Below are 18544 nucleotides of genomic sequence, written 5' to 3'. Positions count from 1 at the left end.
CTTCCAGAGGTTCCAGACTAAACCCACAGCGATTGGCAAATGACCAATCCATAAGACTCAGGGCAGCGCCTGAATCCACATAGGCATCGACGGAAATGGATGATAATGAACAAATCAGCGTCACAGACAGAATGAACTTAGACTGTAAAGTACCAATGGCAACAGACTTATCAACCTTTTTTGTGCGTTTAGAGCATGCTGATATAACATGAGCTGAATCACCACAATAAAAACACAATCCATTTTTCCGCCTATAATTTTGCCGTTCACTTCTGGACTGAATTCTATCACATTGCATTATCTCAGGTGCCTGTTCAGAAGACACCGCCAAATGGTGCACAGGTTTGCGCTCCCGTAAACGCCGATCAATCTGAATAGCCATAGTCATGGGCTCATTCAGACCTGTAGGCGCCGGGAACCCCACCATAACATCTTTAATGGCCTCAGAAAGGCCATCTCTGAATTTTGCAGCCAGAGCGCACTCATTCCACTGAGTAAGCACCGACCATTTCCGAAATTTCTGACAATATATTTCTGCTTCATCTTGCCTCTGAGAGAGAGAGACAATAAAGCTTTTTCAGCCTGAATCTCTAGGTTAGGTTCCTCATAGAGCAAACCCAATGCCAGAAAAAACGCATCCACATTGAGCAACGCAGGATCCCCTGGTGCCAATGCAAATGCCCAATTCTGAGGGTCACCCCGCAGGAAAGATATAACAATCTTGACCTGCTGAGCAGAGTCTCCAGGGGAGCGAGATTGCAAGGAAAGAAACAACTTGCAATTGTTCCTAAAATTCAGAAAACTAGATCTATCTCCAGAAAAAAACTCTGGGACAGGAATTCTAGGTTCAGACATAGGCGTATGTACAACAAAATCTTGTATATTTTGAACCTTAGCAGCAAGATTATTCAGGCTGGAAGCCAAACTCTGGACGTCCATGATAAACAGCTGAGGTCAGAGCCATTCAAGGATTAAGAGGAGGAAAGAAGCAGTCAAGCTGCAATTAAGGCTAGGCAGCAAACACTGAGGAGGGGAAAAGAAAAAAAAACTTCCTCAGACTACTTTTCCTCCTACTTCAGCCAAAACGATGACCAATTTTTTCTGGCCGGCTATACTGTCATGATCCCAATGGCAGGGGATCACAAAAGGACAAGCACAAAAACAAAACAAGCTCTAGGGTGATGGAACCTGAGCTGACCGCGATCCTGAACCTAAACACACAACTAGCAGTAGCCGGGGAACGTGCCTACGATGATTCCTAGACGTCTCGCGCCAGCCGAAGGATTAACTTCCCCTATAAGAAGAAACACAGACCTCACTTGCCTCCAGAGAAACACCCCACAGAAATAGCAGCCCCCCACATGTAATAACGGTGAAATGAGAGGAAAGCACATACGTAGTTATGAAAATAGAATCAGCAAAAATGAGGCCCGCTAAAGCTAGATAGCAGAGGATACAAAAGTGAACTGCGCGGTCAGCGAAAAACCCTTCAAAAAACCATCCTGAAATTACTTGAACTCATGTGCCAACTCATGGAACATGAGGAGTAATTTCAGCCCACTAGAGCAACCAGCAGCAAGGAATCACATATCTGCAAGCTGGACTAAGACAAAAATTAAGCAAAACGTGGAACAGGAAAATCAAAACTTAGCTTGTCCTGAAGATAACAGACGCAGGGAGCAGAGGAAAAAAGACACGCTGAGTACATTGATAGCCGGCGAGGAAATGACAAAAAAGCCAGGTTAAATAGGAAACTCCCATAACCTGATGGAACAGGTGGACACCAGAGACCGCAGAGAATACAAGTCACCCAGTACCATCAGTAACCACCAGAGGGAGCCCAAAAACAGAACTCACAACAGGGGGCTACCTTTTCCTTTGGGGAATTTCTCTGAGGCAAGGTAGGCTTATTTTTCTATCTTCAGGATTAGCTAGTTTCTCAGGCTGTGACGAGGCGCCTAGGTTCTGGTCAGGAGCGCTCCACGGCTACCTTTAGTGTGGTTTGATAGGCTTAGGGATTGCGGTCTGCAGAGTTCCCACGTCTCAGAGCTCGTTCTATTATTTTGGGTTATTGTCAGTTCACTGTATGTGCTCTGACCTCCATGTCCATTGTGATTCTGAATTGCCTTTCATAACAGCCGATACCCCATAAGTGGAGGTAAACCACAGTTTGGGCGCATGGCAGAGCTCGGAAGGGAAGGAGCGCCATTTGACTTTTTAATGCAAAATTGACTGGAATTGAGATGGGACGCCATGTTGCGTTTGGAGAGCCACTGATGTGCCTAAACATTGAAACCCCCCACAAGTGACACCATTTTGGAAAGTAGACCCCCTAAGGAACTTATCTAGAGGTGTGGTGAGCACTTTGACCCACCAAGTGCTTCACAGAAGTTTATAATGCAGAACCGTAAAAATAAAAAATATTTTTTTTTTCACAAAAATGATCTTTTCGCCCCCAATTTTTTATTTTCCCAATGGTAAGAGAAGAAATTGGAACCAAAAAGTTGTTGTACAATTTGTCCTGAGTACGCTGATACCCCATATGTGGGGGTAAACCACTGTTTGGGCGCATGGGAGACCTCGGAAGGGAAGGAGCGCCGTTTGACCTTTCAATGCAAAATTGATAGGAATTGAGATGTGATGCCATGTTGCGTTTGGAGAGCCACTGATGTGCCTAAACATTGAAACCCCCCACAAGTGACACCATTTTGGAAAGTAGACCCCCTAAGGAACTTATCTAGAGGTGTGGTGAGCACTTTGACTCACCAAGTGCTTCACAGAAGTTTATAATGCAGAGCCGTAAAAATAAAACAACATTTTTTTCCCACAAATTTTATTTTTTCGCCCCCAGTTTTGTATTTTCTCGAGGGTAACAGGAGAAATTGGACCCCAAAATTTGTTGTCCAATTTGTCCTGAGTGCGCTGATGCCCCATATGTGGTAGGGAACCACCGTTTGGGCGCATGGGAGGGCTCGGAAGGGAAGGAGCGCCATTTGGAATGCAGGCTTAGATGGAATGGTCTGCAGGCGTCACATTGCGTTTGCAGAGCCCCTAATGTACCTAAACAGTAGAAACCCCCCACCAGTGACCCCATATTGGAAACTAGACCCCCCCACAAACTTATCTAGATGTGTTGTGAGAACTGTGAGCCCCCAAGTGTTTCACTACAGTTTATAACGCAGAGCCGTGAAAATTAAAAAATCTTTTTTTTCCCACAAAACTTATTTTTTAGCCCCCAGTTTTGTATTTTCCCGAGGGTAACAGGAGAAATTGGACCCCAAAATTTGTTGTGCAATTTGTCCTGAGTGCGCTAATACCCCATATGTGGAGGGGAACCACCGTTTGGGAGCATGGGAAGGCTCGGAAGGAGCGCCATTTGAAATACAGACTTAGATGGAATGGTCTCCAGGCGTCACATTGCGTTTGCAGAGCCCCTAATGTACCTAAACAGTAGAAACCCCCCACAAGTGACCCCATATTGGAAACTAGACCCCCCAAGGAACTTATCTAGATGTGTTGTGAGAACTTTGAGCCCCCAAGTGTTTCACTACAGTTTCTAACGCAGAGCCGTGAAAATAAAAAAAAACATTCCCCCCAAAATTATTTTTTAGCCCCCAGTTTTGTATTTTCTCGAGGGTAACAGGAGAAATTGGACCCCAAAATTTGTTGTCCAATTTGTCCTGAGTGCGCTGATGCCCCATATGTGGTAGGGAACCACCGTTTGGGCGCATGGGAGGGCTCGGAAGGGAAGGAGCGCCATTTGGAATGCAGGCTTAGATGGAATGGTCTGCAGGCGTCACATTGCGTTTGCAGAGCCCCTAATGTACCTAAACAGTAGAAACCCCCCACCAGTGACCCCATATTGGAAACTAGACCCCCCCACGAACTTATCTAGATGTGTTGTGAGAACTGTGAGCCCCCAAGTGTTTCACTACAGTTTATAACGCAGAGCCGTGAAAATGAAAAAATCTTTTTTTTCCCACAAAACTTATTTTTTAGCCCCCAGTTTTGTATTTTCCCAAGGGTAACAGGAGAAATTGCACCCCAAAAGTTGTTGTCCAATTTGTCCTGAGTACGCTGATACCCCATATGTTGGGGTAAACTCCTGTTTGGGCACAAGGGAGAGCTCGGAAGGGAAGGAGCACTGTTTTACTTTTTCAACGCAGAATTGGCTGGAATTGAGATTGGACGCCATGTCGCGTTTGGAGAGCCCCTGGTGTGTCTAAACAGTGGAAACCCCCCAATTATAACTAAAACCCTAATCCAAACACACCCCTAACCCTAATTCCAACGGTAACCCTAACCACACCTCTAACCCAGACACACCCCTAACCCTAATCCCAACCCTATTCCCAACCGCAAATGTAATCCTAACCCTAACTTTAGCCCCAACCCTAACTGTAGCCTTAACCCTAACTGTAGCCTTAACCCTAACTGTAGCCTTTACCCTAACTGTAGCCTTAACCCTAGCCCTAACATAACCCTAGCCCTAACCCTAGCCCTAGCCCTAACCCTAATGGGAAAATGGAAATAAATACATTTTTTAAATTTTTTTTTATTTTTCCCTAACTAAGGGGGTAATGAAGGGGGCTTTGATTTACTTTTATAGCGGGTTTTTTAGCGGATTTTTATGATTGGCAACCGTCACTCACTGAAAGACGCTTTTTATTGCAAAAAATATTTTTTGCGTTACCACATTTTGAGAGCTATAATTTTTCCATATTTGAGTCCACAGAGTCATGTGAGGTCTTGTTTTTTGCGGGACGAGTTGATGTTTTTATTGGTAACATTTTCGGGCACTTGACATTTTTTGATCGCTTTTTATTCCGATTTTTGTGAGGCAGAATTAGCAAAAACCAGCTATTCATGAATTTCTTTTGGGGGAGGCGTTTATACCGTTCCGCGTTTGGTAAAATTGATAAAGCAGTTTTATTTTTCGGGTCAGTACGATTACAGCGACATCTCATTTATATCATTTTTTTTATGTTTTGGCGCTTTTATACGATAAAAACTATTTTATAGAAAAAATAATTATTTTTGCATCGCTTTATTCTCAGGACTATAACTTTTTTATTTTTTTGCTGATGTTGCTGTATGGCGGCTCGTTTTTTGCGGGACAAGATGATGCTTTCAGCGGTACCATGGTTATTTATATCTGTCTTTTTGATCGCGTGTTATTCCACTTTTTGTTTGGCGATATGATAATAAAGCGTTGTTTTTTGCCTCTTTTTTTTTTTTTCTTACGGTGTTTACTGAAGGGGTTAACTAGTGGGCCAGTTTTATAGGTCGGGTCGTTACGGACGCGGCGATACTAAATATGTGTACTTTTATTGTTTTGTTTTTTTTATTTAGATAAAGAAATGTATTTATGGGAATAATTTTTTTTTTTTTTTTCATTATTTAGGTTTTTTTTTTTTTTTTTTTTTTTTACACACTTGTAAAAAAATTTTTTTACTTTGTCCCAGGGGGGGACAATACAGATCGGTGATCTGCCAGTTTGCACAGCACTCTGACAGATCACCGATCTGTCAAACAGCGCTGCAGCGTTACCAAGTGCCTGCTCTGAGCAGGCACTTGGTAAGCCACCTCCCTCCCTGCAGGACCCGGATCCGCGGCCATCTTGGATCCGGGACTTGCTGCAGGGAGGAGGTAAGAGACCCCCGGAGCAACGCGATCACATCGCGTTGCTGCAGGGGTCTCAGGGAAGCCCGCAGGGAGCCCCCTCCCTGCGCGATGCTTCCCTGCACCGCCGGCACATCGCGATCATGTTTGATCGCAATGTGCCGGGGGCGGTCCGTGACCGCTCCTGGCCGTGAGCGCGGCCGATCGCCTATGACGTACTATTCCGTCCTTGGGAAGTAAAGCCCACCCCACATGGACGGAATAGTACGTCTAATGGCAGACAGGGGTTAAAGATGGTCAAGAAATACCTTGCAGACCAAACCAGTGTACTTCCTAATTCCGCGGCGACTTTCAACTATTGGGTCTCAAAGCTGGACATGAGCTGTCCCTCTATGCCTTGGAGGTGTTGTGGTCATCTGCTGCTAGCATCGTGTCTGAGTGGGTTTTTAGTGCCACCGGTGGGGGGTCATAACAAACAGGCGCTTTCACCTGTCAACAGAGAATACAGACTCACTCTGATAAAAATGAACAAAGCCTGGATTAACTCAAATTTTTCAACACCACTAGATGACAGCAGCATATAAAGTGTTTGTAATATTCAATATTTTAATGAGGCCAGCCAGTTGTTGCCTTTCAGGGGTCTATGGATGACCCTACTTCTAATTTCTTTCTGGCTTTGCACTTTCTGCAAAGCATTTATGACTGCATAAGTACATCAACAACACATTCAAAATTTTTTCGTTCAAAATTTTTTCATGGATTCAATGACTCATACATACAGTTTAACACGGGTATTGTTGCATTACAGTGGTATGTAAAACACACAAAAAGAGTTGAAAAATATTTCAGGATTAGATTACTCATCCATACAGTATTACATGCTTTCTGTCACATTTTGGTGGTATATTACAGTAGAAAAAAGCTGTTCAAACGTTTGCTTTCTTCATCACATTTCTTATCCGTACACGATTCCGTGTTCTGGGGTACATTTTTGTGATATATACAGTGCCTTGTGAAAGTATTCGGCTCCCTGGATCTTTTCAACCTTTTCCCACATACCATGCTTCAAACATAATGTAAATTTTTTGTGAAGAATCAACAAGTGGAACATAATTGTTAAGTTAAACGAAATTTATTGGTTATTTAAAATTTTTGTGGAAACTCAAAAACTGAAAAGTGGGGCATGCAATATTATTCGGGCCCTTTAACTTAATGCTTTGTTGCGCCACCTTTTGCTGCGATTACAGCTGCAAGTCACTTGGGGTATGTCTCTATCAGTTTTGTACATCGAGAGACTGAAATTCTTGCCCATTGTTCCTTGGCAAACAGCTCGAGCTCAGTGAGGTTTGATGGAGATCGTTTGTGAATAGCAGTTTTCAGCTCTTTCCACAGATTCTCGATTGGATTGAGGTCTGGACTTTGACTTGGTCATTCTAACACTTGGATACGTTTATTTGTGAACCATTACATTGTAGATTTTGCTTTATGTTTGGGATCATTGTCTTGTTGGAAGACAAATCTCCGTCCCAGTCTCGGGTCTTTTGCAGACTCCAACAGGTTTTCTTCAAGAATGGTCCTGTATTTGGCTCCATCCATCTTCCCATCAATTTTAGCCTTCTTCCCTGTCCCTGCTGAAGAAAAGCAGGCCCAAACCATGATGCTGCCACCACCATGTTTGACAGTGGGAATGGTGCGTTCAGGTTGATGAGCTGTGTTGCCTTTACTCCAAACATATGGTTTGGCATTGTTGCCAAAAAGTTCAATTTTCGTTTCATCTGACCAGAGCATCTTCTTCCACATGTTTGGTGTGTCTCCCAGGTGGCTTGTTGCAAACTTTAAACAATGCTTTTTATGGATATCTTTGAGAAATGGCTTTCTTCTTGCCACTCTAAGGCCAGATTTGTGCAGTGTACGACTGATTGTTGTCCTATAGACAGACTGTCCCACCTCAGCTGTAGATCTCTGCAGTTCATCCAGAGTGATCATGGACGTCTTGGCTGCATCTCTGATCAGTCTTCTCCTTGTTTGAGATGAAAGTTTAGAGAGACGGCCGGGTCTTGGTAGATTTGCAGTGGTATGATACTCTTTCCATTTCAATATGATCGTTTGCACAGTGCTCCTTGGGGTGTTTAAAGTTTTGGAAATCATTTTGTATCCAAATGCGGCTTTAAACTTCTCCACAACAGTATCACGGACCTGCCTGTTGTGTTCCTTGGTCTTCATGTTGCTCTCTGTGCTTCAAACAGAACCCTGAGACTATCACAGAGCAGGTGCATTTATACGGAGACTTGATTACACACAGGTGGATTATATTTACCATCATTAGGCATTTAGGACAACATTGGATCATTCAGAGACTCATAATGAACTTCTGGAGTGAAGTTTTTGAATTTCCCCAAAAATTTAAAATAACCAATAAATTTCATTCAACTTCACAATTGTGTCCACTTGTTGATTCTTCACCAAAAATTAACATTTGGTATCTTTATGTCTGAAGCATGATATGTGGGAAAAGGTTGAAAAGTTCCAGGGAGCCGAATACTTTCGCAAGGCACTGTAAGAGTAAAAAAGAAAAAGTTTGAACATTTTGCTGGGCTATATTTCTCAGCCATACAATTTTATGTGTCCTTTCATTGGTATGTAACCCTCAAACAACTTGTTTAAAATGTTATTGTTATATTGATCACCGATAGATTATTCCACGGCCTGGAGTACATTTCATTGGTATATAATCAAAGCTTGTTCAAAATTTATCGGTATTATATTGCTCGCCCATAGGGTATTACATCTTCTTTGGTACAAAGCAGAGAAAAAAAAGACCACACTAACAGCTGGTTCTATCACCTGATTGAGTTAAATGTGACTTAGATACCCAGAAGCTGAAATGGATATCAGGTGCTCACGCTGAAAACAAGTACAAATTACCACTGCATATAGGTAGAAGCCCATGTTTCCCTGCCTGTCCTGCATTTGACATGTTGTCAGAATAAAGTTTGGATTTTATTTGGATGGTGAGTGCCCGCTTTTCTTCTACCTATATGCAGCGGATCTTCTTTGGTACAGCTTGTTGCTTTATATACGCCTCAAAATTTCCAATATTCTCCGAATTTATTGCTCATTGATAGACTATTCCATGTTCTGGAGTCCATTTCGTTGTTATAAAAGCCTCAAAAACTTGTTAAAAAATGAATCAGTATTATATTGCTCACCCATAGACTATTCCATGGTCTGGAGTCCTCTTTGTTGTTATAAAAACCTCAAAAACTTGTTAAAAAATGCATCAGTATTATATTGCTCATCCATAGAGTATTACATCTTTTTGGGTACATTTTGTTGCTATACAAGCCTCAAAAACCTTGTTTAAAACTATCGGTATTATAATGCTCACCTATAGACTTATTCTGTCATCTGGAGTACATTTAGTTGCTATACAAGCCTCAAAAACTTGTTCCAAATTTATCAGTATTATATTGCTCATCCATAGGGTATTTCATCGTCTTGGGTTCATTTCGTTGCTAATAAAAGCCTCAAATTTTTTTTTTTAAATTTATCATTATATTGCTCATCCATATGTTATTACATCTTCTTGGGTACATTTCATTGGTATATATCCCTTAAGTTAAGTATTTTTTACCTTGAGATTTTGTGCAGAAAATAATCTGCAGCATGTCAATTCTGTGTGCATTTTTTTCCTGCGTTTCTCACCCCTCACTTCACTGAAATCAATCAAAAAGGCGTGTTTTTGCAGCTGCGTTTTTCCTGCCTAGAGATGCAGAAATGGTGCAGAAATTTTACTCAACATGTGCACATACCCTTATCGGTATTATACTGCTCACCCATAGAGTATTCCATGGTCTGGAGTACATTTCCTTGGTATAGAACCCTAAAAATTGCATAACCTTTATGAGTCTAGGAGTATCAATACATGACAATTTGAACAAAATGTGTATGAGGCCCTCATTTATGTCTAATGCAGGGACTATCTGAGAAGCTTATTTTTGGCAGTTCTTGCTTCCTCAATGAATTAGACTGAAATTTCCTATTTTTATTAATTAAAAAAAAACAATTTTGGTTTACTCTATATACTCGAGTATAAGCCGAGGTTTTCAGCCCATTTTTTTAGGTTGAAAGTGCCCCTCTCGGCTTATACTCAAGTCATTGTCCCAGGGGTCAGCAGGGGATGGGGAGCGGCAGGCGTGGCGGCTGTCATATCATATCCCCACCTGACGTGTCTCTGCAGGTCCCTGCTTCTCAGATGGTCTCAGCGCCGGCAGCTCTTCCTGTGTTCAGTGGTCATGTGGTACCTCTCATTAAAGTAATGAATATGGACACGCCTCCACTCCCATAGGCATGGGGAGCATATTCATTACTTTAATGAGTCGTGCCATGTGACCGCTGAACACAGGAACAAGCTGCCGGCATGCGCCGGAGACCATCGGAGGAGCAGAGACTTGCAGAAGGACCGCGCCAGGAGGGGGGTAAGCATGATGGGGGAGGGTGAGCCATGCGATATTCACCTGTCCCCGTTCCTCCGCCACCCTGTGTCTTCCGCATCCTCTGGCTGTGACGTTCAGGTCAGAGGGCACGATCACGTGGTTAGTGTGCGCCCTCTGCCTGAGCAGTCACTGCAGAGAGCCAGAAGACACAGCGGTGTGCGGCAGTGGAACGGGTACAGGTGAATATCGCAAGTGTTGGGGCCTGAGCCAGCTGAGACTCCGGCACCAAGCTCCCATAGCTCGACAGTGTCGCAGCCTGCTCAGGACACCGGTACTCGGCACCGAGCAATGAGAGGTGAGTATGTAATGTTTTTGTTTTTTTTTATCGTAGCAGCAGCGTCACATATGGGGCATATAATTCTATGGAGCATCTTATGGGGCCATCAACCTTTGTGCAGCATTATATGGGGCATATTATGCTATGGAGCATCTTATAGGGCCATCAACCTTTATGGAGCAGCATATGGGGCATATTATGCTATGGAGCATCTTATGGGGCCATCAACCTTTATGGAGCAGCATGTTTAGCATATTATGCTATGGAGCAACTTATAGGGCCATCAACCCTTATGGAGCATTATATGGGGCATATTATTCTATGGTGCATCTTATGGGGCCATCATTAACCTTTGTGCAGCATTATATGGGGCATATTTTAATATGGAGCATCTTATGGGGCCATTATTAACCTTTGTGGAGCATTATATGGGACATTTTTGTATGGAGCATCTTATAGGGCCCATCATGAACTTTATTGAGAATTATATGGGGCGTATTTTGTATGGAGCATCTTATGGGCCCATCATGTATGGACCATTATATGGGGCTTCTGATACAATATATTCAAAAACATTTAACCTACTGATGTCTCAATCAATTTTACTTTTATTGGTATCTATTTTTATTTTTGAAATTTACTAGAAGCTGCTGCATTTCCCACGATAGGCTTAGACTTGAGTCAATAAGTTTTTCAAGTTTTTTGTGGCAAAATTAGGGATCTCGGCTTATACTCGGGTCGGCTTGTACTCGAGTATATAGAGTATTTAAATTATATTTTATTTACATACTTTGTAAATGTGGCTTTATATACAAGTCATTATACAGGAGAAAAAGGTTCTTAACATTTTTTTCCTGTAAAATGAAATTTATCATGAGTTTGGAATGTTTTATTGTCAGTCCTTAAAGTGGCGTTAGGCCATGTTCACACGTTCCTGATTTCCCTGCTGTTTTTTCTGCACTAAAAACCGCAGCTCTTGGCAGAAAACGCAGGTGCGTTTTTTGGTGTGTTTTTTGATGCGGTTTTTAGTGCAGTTTTCTCTGCAGAGTCTGTGTGTTTTCTAGGAAGTTTTTTTAGGGTTAAAATGGCTGAAAATACCCTAACCCTACCCCTAACCCTAACCCTATTTATTTTGATCACTGTGAGGTTATCACAGTGATCAAAATGTGCCTGGAACGAATCTGCCGGCCGGCAGATTCGGCGGGCGCACTGCGTATGCGCCCGCCATTTTGGAAGATGGCGGCGCCCAGTGAGAAGATGGCCAGACGGACACCGGGAGGCCCGGTAAGTATAAGGGGGGGAGATTAGGGCACGGGGGGGGCCTCGGAGCACGGGGGTGGCATCGGAGCATGGGGGGGTGGGATTGGGGCACGGGGGGGGCAGCCACACTCCGCCCACGCACTTCCTGCTGCAGCGGTTCTGCACCACAAACCGCAGAAAACCCGCAGATATTTTTTTCGTCTGTGGGTTTTACTGCGGGTTTGACCTCACAATGGAGGTCAATGGGTGCAGAACCGCTGCAGTTCCACAAAAAGAAGTGACATGGTACTTCTTTTTTACCGCAGCTATTCAGCGTGGCTTTTTTCGGGATTTTCCGCAATGTGGGCACAGCAGTTCCTGTTTTCCATAGGGTACATTGTAATGTACCCTGCATTCGAAACAGCTGTGGATCCGCAGCGGCAAAATCGCGGCGGTTCCGCATTAAAAAAAGGATTGTGTGAACATGGCCTTAAAGTGTGACACCATTGTTCTTCGCAGCGATCTGGGTGTAAGAGATGCTTCCAGGTGACTTACACATGCTGTTCTTTTTCCTTTCAACTCTTTTCCCATCCATGTGAACATTTTCAGTGCCCCCACACCTCTTTATAGGGTCTGCCAGAAAAAAAGCTCCGCTTTCCCATTGACTCCCATTATACTCAATACTTGAAAGGACCATGTGGGTATTAGAAATTGATTGGTTCGAGCATTCGTGCATTTTAGTGCTCGCTTATCACTAGTGACATCTTCTATGATTCAAGTAATTTCCATTCTTTTTTTGTCTCCATGTAGTACAGATGACATAATGAGATTTCATGCCCACAACTCGTCTCTGCAGACTTCCACCTTCTCCTTTTGCAGCAGCACTTCTCAACACTGTGCTTCTACTCTGCCGCATAAATATAAATGTCTCCCATGCTGCACCCTTGAATATATAATTGCCCTCTCACTGTGCTTTTTGCACAATCCAGTACAAAACCACTTTTAGTGTCCAATAAGTGGTGCACAGCTTTAGTTTCTGGAGACACAGCCACCATACATTTTAAGTGGCTTGTTCCTGCTACAGAAATGCTAAAAATGTGAACAGTAATAGTATTTGGGCATACAGCAGGGAATATTTGGCTTTGGAAGCACAGATTTTGCTGGATTGGTTAACGGAAGCCATGTGACTTTTCAAGATCTAGTTGCTTTTCAAGGTCTACTGTTAAATTGTTACATTTGTTTTTAATTTAATTTTGCTACAAAACGGTAGAGATACAGGACTAGTGGGTGCTCTTGTCCACTGGCCCAGCTATCTTTAGAAAGATTGTATGGACCAGGGCTCATACCACTGAACACCTGTTCTCTCCCCCATGTGCAGAACACTTCTCAGACAACACAGGGTGAGGGTAAAACAGTGTGGCAATAACGTATTGAACCACCAACACACAACAGCATATATAACAGTCCCAGCAAATACCCATGATGATGCAAATTACAGAGTCTCACCCTTCCGCTGACTTGCCGGGATTAGAGCTGCTTCCAATGCCGAATACCCCCACCAGTGGCTCCTCAGTTTTGGCGGGTTCCCACAGTGAGGAGGTAACGACAAGCTTAGGAAGATGACAGTCCATTGATGTACAAGGCCAGGTAACTTGATTGTCCCAACCTGGATTCTCTAAACGTCTTTGAGGGTTCTGTGATGGATGGTTAATAAGGCAGTTCTGTGTTTATTTAGTTGGAGCCATGATGCCATGGCTTCTGTATTGTAGAGTTTCTCTTAACGCAGGCAGATTCTCCTTTTTATGGGTCACAACTTCTCATTCATTCCTTCATATTGCGGAGCACGAATGGGCCATCAACATATTACCAAACATTCAAACATTGTGCCTTTGTTTCCCAAACATAGTAGAACAATACTAGGACTGCAATACTACTACGTATACTATAGCTAATCAACAGCCAGTCAATAAATGGTAGCCATTGAACATTAATTCAATTACAATAAGGGACAACAGTCATACTCACATGAACTCTAACCTAATGTCACTTGGTCTACTGAAATAATATGTCTGGATAATTCAGATTAAGGCAGTGTCACCGCAAAAACTTTTCAGTTTTTTGGGATATTTTAGAAATGTTATAAAACTATAATTCAACATAATTTATTCAAAAATAATTTTTATTCTTGGCAGGTGACTGCATCAAGAGATCAGAGGGACAAGTGACATCTTCAGTTGTTAAATCAGATGACCTTCATATCACTCAAGATATACCTGACGTCTGTGCCACTATTCCAGAAATACAGTCATCCTTTCATAGCAAAGATCTATCATCTGATACTTTTAAACAGGTCCCATCTTATGATACATCACAGACTATTAAGAAAAATAAAAGTTACAAAAGAGGTTGTAAAAGTCTGACTGCTCTTACAGCAAACAATCCATTTTCAAGTGTAGAATGTGAAAAAAGTTTTTTCCCCAAAACGTTCTTTTTTACACATCCAAAAACTAACAAAGAGGAGAAAAGATATTCTTCAGAGTGTGGGAAATATTTTAACCAAAAATTAGAGCTAGTTAGACAAAAAAGAGTTCACGCAAGGAAGAAGCCATATTCATGTTCACAATGTGGGAAATGTTTTGTAATTAAGTCAAAACTAGTTGAACATCAGAGAATTCACACAGGAGAAAAGCCATTTTCTTGTTTAGATTGTGGGAAACATTTTACCCAGAAATCAATACTTATTAGACATCAGAAAATTCACACAGGAAAAAAGCCATTTTCATGTTCAGAATGTCTGAAATGTTTTGCAGATAAATCAACTCTAAATAAACATCAGAGCACTCACACTGGAGAGAAACCATATTCATGTTCAGAATGTGGTAAATGTTTTGCATGTAAATCAGATCTTGTTACACATCAGAGAATTCACACAGGTGAGAAGCCATTTTTATGTTCGGAATGTGGGAAATGTTTTGTAGACAAATCTACTCTTAATAGACATCAGAGAACTCACACAGGTGAGAAGCCATTTTCATGTTCAGAATGTCGGAAGTGTTTTGCAGATAGATCATGTCTTGCTATACATCAGAGAACTCACACAGGAGAGAAGCCGTTTTCATGTTTAGAATGTGGGAAATGTTTTGCAAATAAATCACATCTTGTGAAACATCAGAGAACTCACACAGGAGAGAAGCCATTTTCATGTTTAGAATGTGGGAAATGTTTTGCAAATAAGTTCAATCTTGTTAAACATCAGAAAACTCACACAGGAGAGAAGCCATTTTTATGTTTAGAATGTGGTAAATGTTTTGCAGATAGCTCCTATCTTGTTATACATCACAGAACTCACACAGGGGATAAGCCATTTTCATGTTCAGAATGTCAGAAATGTTTTGTAGATAGATCAGGTCTTGCAATACATCAGAGGACTCACACAGGGGAGAAGCGATTTTCATGTTTAGAATGTGGGAAATGTTTTGCAAATAAATCACATCTTGTGAAACATCAGAGAACTCACACAGGAGAGAAGCCATTTTCATGTTTAGAATGTGGGAAATGTTTTGCACATAAATCACATCTTGTTAAACATCAGAAAACTCACACAGGAGAGAAGCCATTTTCATGTTTAGAATGTTGGAAATGTTTTACAGATAAATCACATCTTGTTAAACATCAGAAAACTCACACAGGAGAGAAGCCATTTTCATGTTTAGAATGTGGTAAATATTTTGCAGATAAATCATATCTTGTTACACATCAGAGAACTCACACAGCACAGAAGCCATTTTCATGTTTAGAATGTAGTAAATGTTTTGCCCATAAATCACATCTTCTTAAACATCAGAAAATTCACACAGGAGAGAAACCATTTTCATGTTCAGAATGTGAGAAATGTTTTGCAGATAAATCAAATCTTGTCCAACATCAGACAACTCACACAGGAGAGAAGCCATTTTCATGTTCAGAATGTCAGAAATGTTTTGCAGATAGATCAGGTCTTGCTATACATCAGAGAACTCACACAGGGGAGAAGCCTTTTTCATGTTTAGAATGTGGGAAATGCTTTGCACATAAAACATATGTTGTTAAACATCAGAGAACTCACACTGGAGAGAAGCCATTTTCATGTTTAGAATGTGGGAAATGTTTTGCACATAAATCACATCTTGTTAAACATCAGAAAACTCACACAGGAGAGAAGCCATTTTCATGTTTAGAATGTGGTAAATGTTTTTCAGATAAATCATATCTTGTTAAGCATCAGAAAACTCACACAGGGGAGAAGCCATTTTCATGTTCAGAATGTGGTAAATGTTTTTCTGGTAAATCATGTCTTGTTAAGCATCAAAAAACTCACACAGGGGAGAAGCCATTTTCATGTTCAGAATGTGGTAAATGTTTTTCAGATAAATCATATCTTGTTAAGCATCAGAAAACTCACACAGGAGAGAAGCCATTTTCATGTTCAGAATGTGGTAAATGTTTTTCAGATAAATCATGTCTTGTTAAGCATCAGAAAACTCATACAGAGGAGAAGACATTTTCATGATTAGAATGTGAGAAATATTTTAAAAACAAAGAGTCTTAAACATCAAAATATCTCACAAAGGGAGAAGCCATTTTCATATCTAAAAGGATGGAAATATTTTACTTGAAAATTGTATTTTGTTGACCGCAAAGGAAAATTCACACAGGTATGAACCATATAATTTTGACAAACTGTACAGGAAAACACATAACAGAGAGTCAAAGTAACGTCAAAGAAGTAAACAAGAAAGTAAGTTAGGACTTAAATTTGAATAAAAACATGAAGTTATTAATATACATCTCTTATCTAAAAAATCAAATGTAATGCCATATTCCTTTGAATATTTTAGTTACATATTTACATATTCACTTTATGGACAAGAATATTACAACACCTCCCCTTAAACTTGCCAAATAATACCCAATATTTCCTCTTCCTATCTCCCAATCTCAGCGATCTGCCATTCATCAGTCTCTTCAATCTACAATCTCTGTATGTGAACAAAGTCTATAACTTATCTATACTATAATAATAAACATTGTTGATATTGCAAATTACCATTTACATGTGCGACCCATTCATTCTTTATTGGAGCATGGAACATCTGGTGTTATCCATTTCAATTAAAATAAAATGTCTCCTCCCCACCTCCCTTATCTAAATTTGTAATGCCTGGGGTAAGATTATCTATTCAGAGACCTCATGTATGGAAATATTAGGGCTACAGCAACATCACATATTTTAGAAAGAAGAATAGCGCTATCTCCATAGTTCTTTATACAATATATAGATCAGACAAGGTCCTCATATTTAGGTAGTTTCTACTTTACTCAAATGCTCTGTATATCAACAAGATCAGTGAGTCTCATTATACAAAGTAGAGAAGCTCCAGGGACAAATACCCCGTCTCGTACTAATATGCTGGCAGCCAGGCCCAAAGTATCCAGCTACAGAGTTCAGATTCTGTAATTTTTGTCTCTAGTGTTTCTTTTAGAATAAGTCACTTTCTCATACAGTCCTGTAGTAATGACTTTGTTAATCACTTTTTGTAGGAGGGTTCATCTGAATCCATCTAAATGTTATAAATTTCTGCGTAAAAAAGCAATAAATGTCTTACCACAATTTTACCATGTGTGTCCAGTGTCAGTTATTCTACATTACCCAATAAAAAATACTTTGGTGTCTCCAACCCACCCTCCTTATTATGATTACACAATTGTAATAATTCTAAAAAGGTATTTAAAATCCTGCAGCATGTCTAAATATTAGCAGCTTCCTCTAGGGACTTCAAACCGTTGGTTTCCATATATATTCCGTCCTCGTTGAGAAACAGAGGGGTCATATATCCCCTATTGATAATATAATTGATTGATAATATAATTTTGACCGACTGCTACTTTCCTTCAAATACTGTATATAGATCTGACCACTTCAATGATGCTCGTCCATTGGTCATCAGTAACAGGCCCAATGTCCCTTTTTATTTTCCAAATATTTAGATCACAACATTTTACAAAATCCAGAAATCATACCACACGTCCCTGAATTTGCTATTGTACTCAGCAACATGTCAACATATAACCCAAACCCATTTCCTCTACACTGGAACGGGTAACGCTTTTATAATTATATCAACATATAAGTGAACCATGAGTAATTAAACTAAGCCGACTCAAAAAAGTGTGATTATTTTTTTGATAAAAAGTTATAATTTTATTTAACCCCTTCATGACCCAGCCTATTTTGACCTTAAAGACCTTGCCGTTTTTTGCAATTCTGACCAGTGTCCCTTTATGAGGTAATAACTCAGGAACGCTTCAACGGATCCTAGCGGTTCTGAGATTGTTTTTTCGTGACATATTGGGCTTCATGTTAGTGGTAAATTTAGGTCAATAAATTATGCGTTTATTTGTGATAAAAACGGAAATTTGGCGAAAATTTTGAAAATTTCGCAATTTTCACATTTTGAATTTTTATTCTGTTAAACCAGAGAGTTATGTGACACAAAATAGTTAATAAATAACATTTCCCACATGTTTACTTTACATCAGCACAATTTTGGAAACAAAATTTTTTTTTGCTAGGAAGTTATAAGGGTTAAAATTTGACCAGAGATTTCTCATTTTTACAACGAAATTTACAAAACCATTTTTTTAGGGACCACCTCACATTTGAAGTCAGTTTGAGGGGTCTATATGGCTGAAAATACCCAAAAGTGACACCATTCTAAAAACTGCACCCCTCAAGGTACTCAAAACCACATTCCAGAAGTTTATTAACCCTTCAGGTGCTTCACAGCAGCAGAAGCAACATGGAAGGAAAAAATGAACATTTAACTTTTTAGTCACAAAAATTATCTTTTAGCAACAATTTTTTTATTTT

At 40.6% G+C, this 18544-nt stretch overlaps 1 protein-coding gene across 1 annotated transcript in view; it reads left to right on the top strand.

Moving 5' to 3' along the window:
- The window catches only part of LOC138664005 (zinc finger protein 585A-like), an 87023-nt gene extending 69734 nt beyond the window's left edge, over positions 1-17289 (top strand). Inside the window, exon 10 of the mRNA XM_069750399.1 lies at positions 13827-17289. Within this exon, the coding sequence (XP_069606500.1) occupies positions 13827-16183 (2357 nt within the window). The 3' untranslated portion in view covers positions 16184-17289. The remainder of the gene's footprint in view (positions 1-13826) is intronic.
- Positions 17290-18544: the final 1255 nt, after the last annotated feature.

This window comes from Ranitomeya imitator, chromosome 2 (assembly GCF_032444005.1).
Source record: "Ranitomeya imitator isolate aRanImi1 chromosome 2, aRanImi1.pri, whole genome shotgun sequence".
Lineage (NCBI taxonomy): Eukaryota > Metazoa > Chordata > Amphibia > Anura > Dendrobatidae > Ranitomeya > Ranitomeya imitator.
Note: the sequence above shows the minus strand (reverse complement) of the source record. Positions and strands in the feature narration are given on the sequence as shown.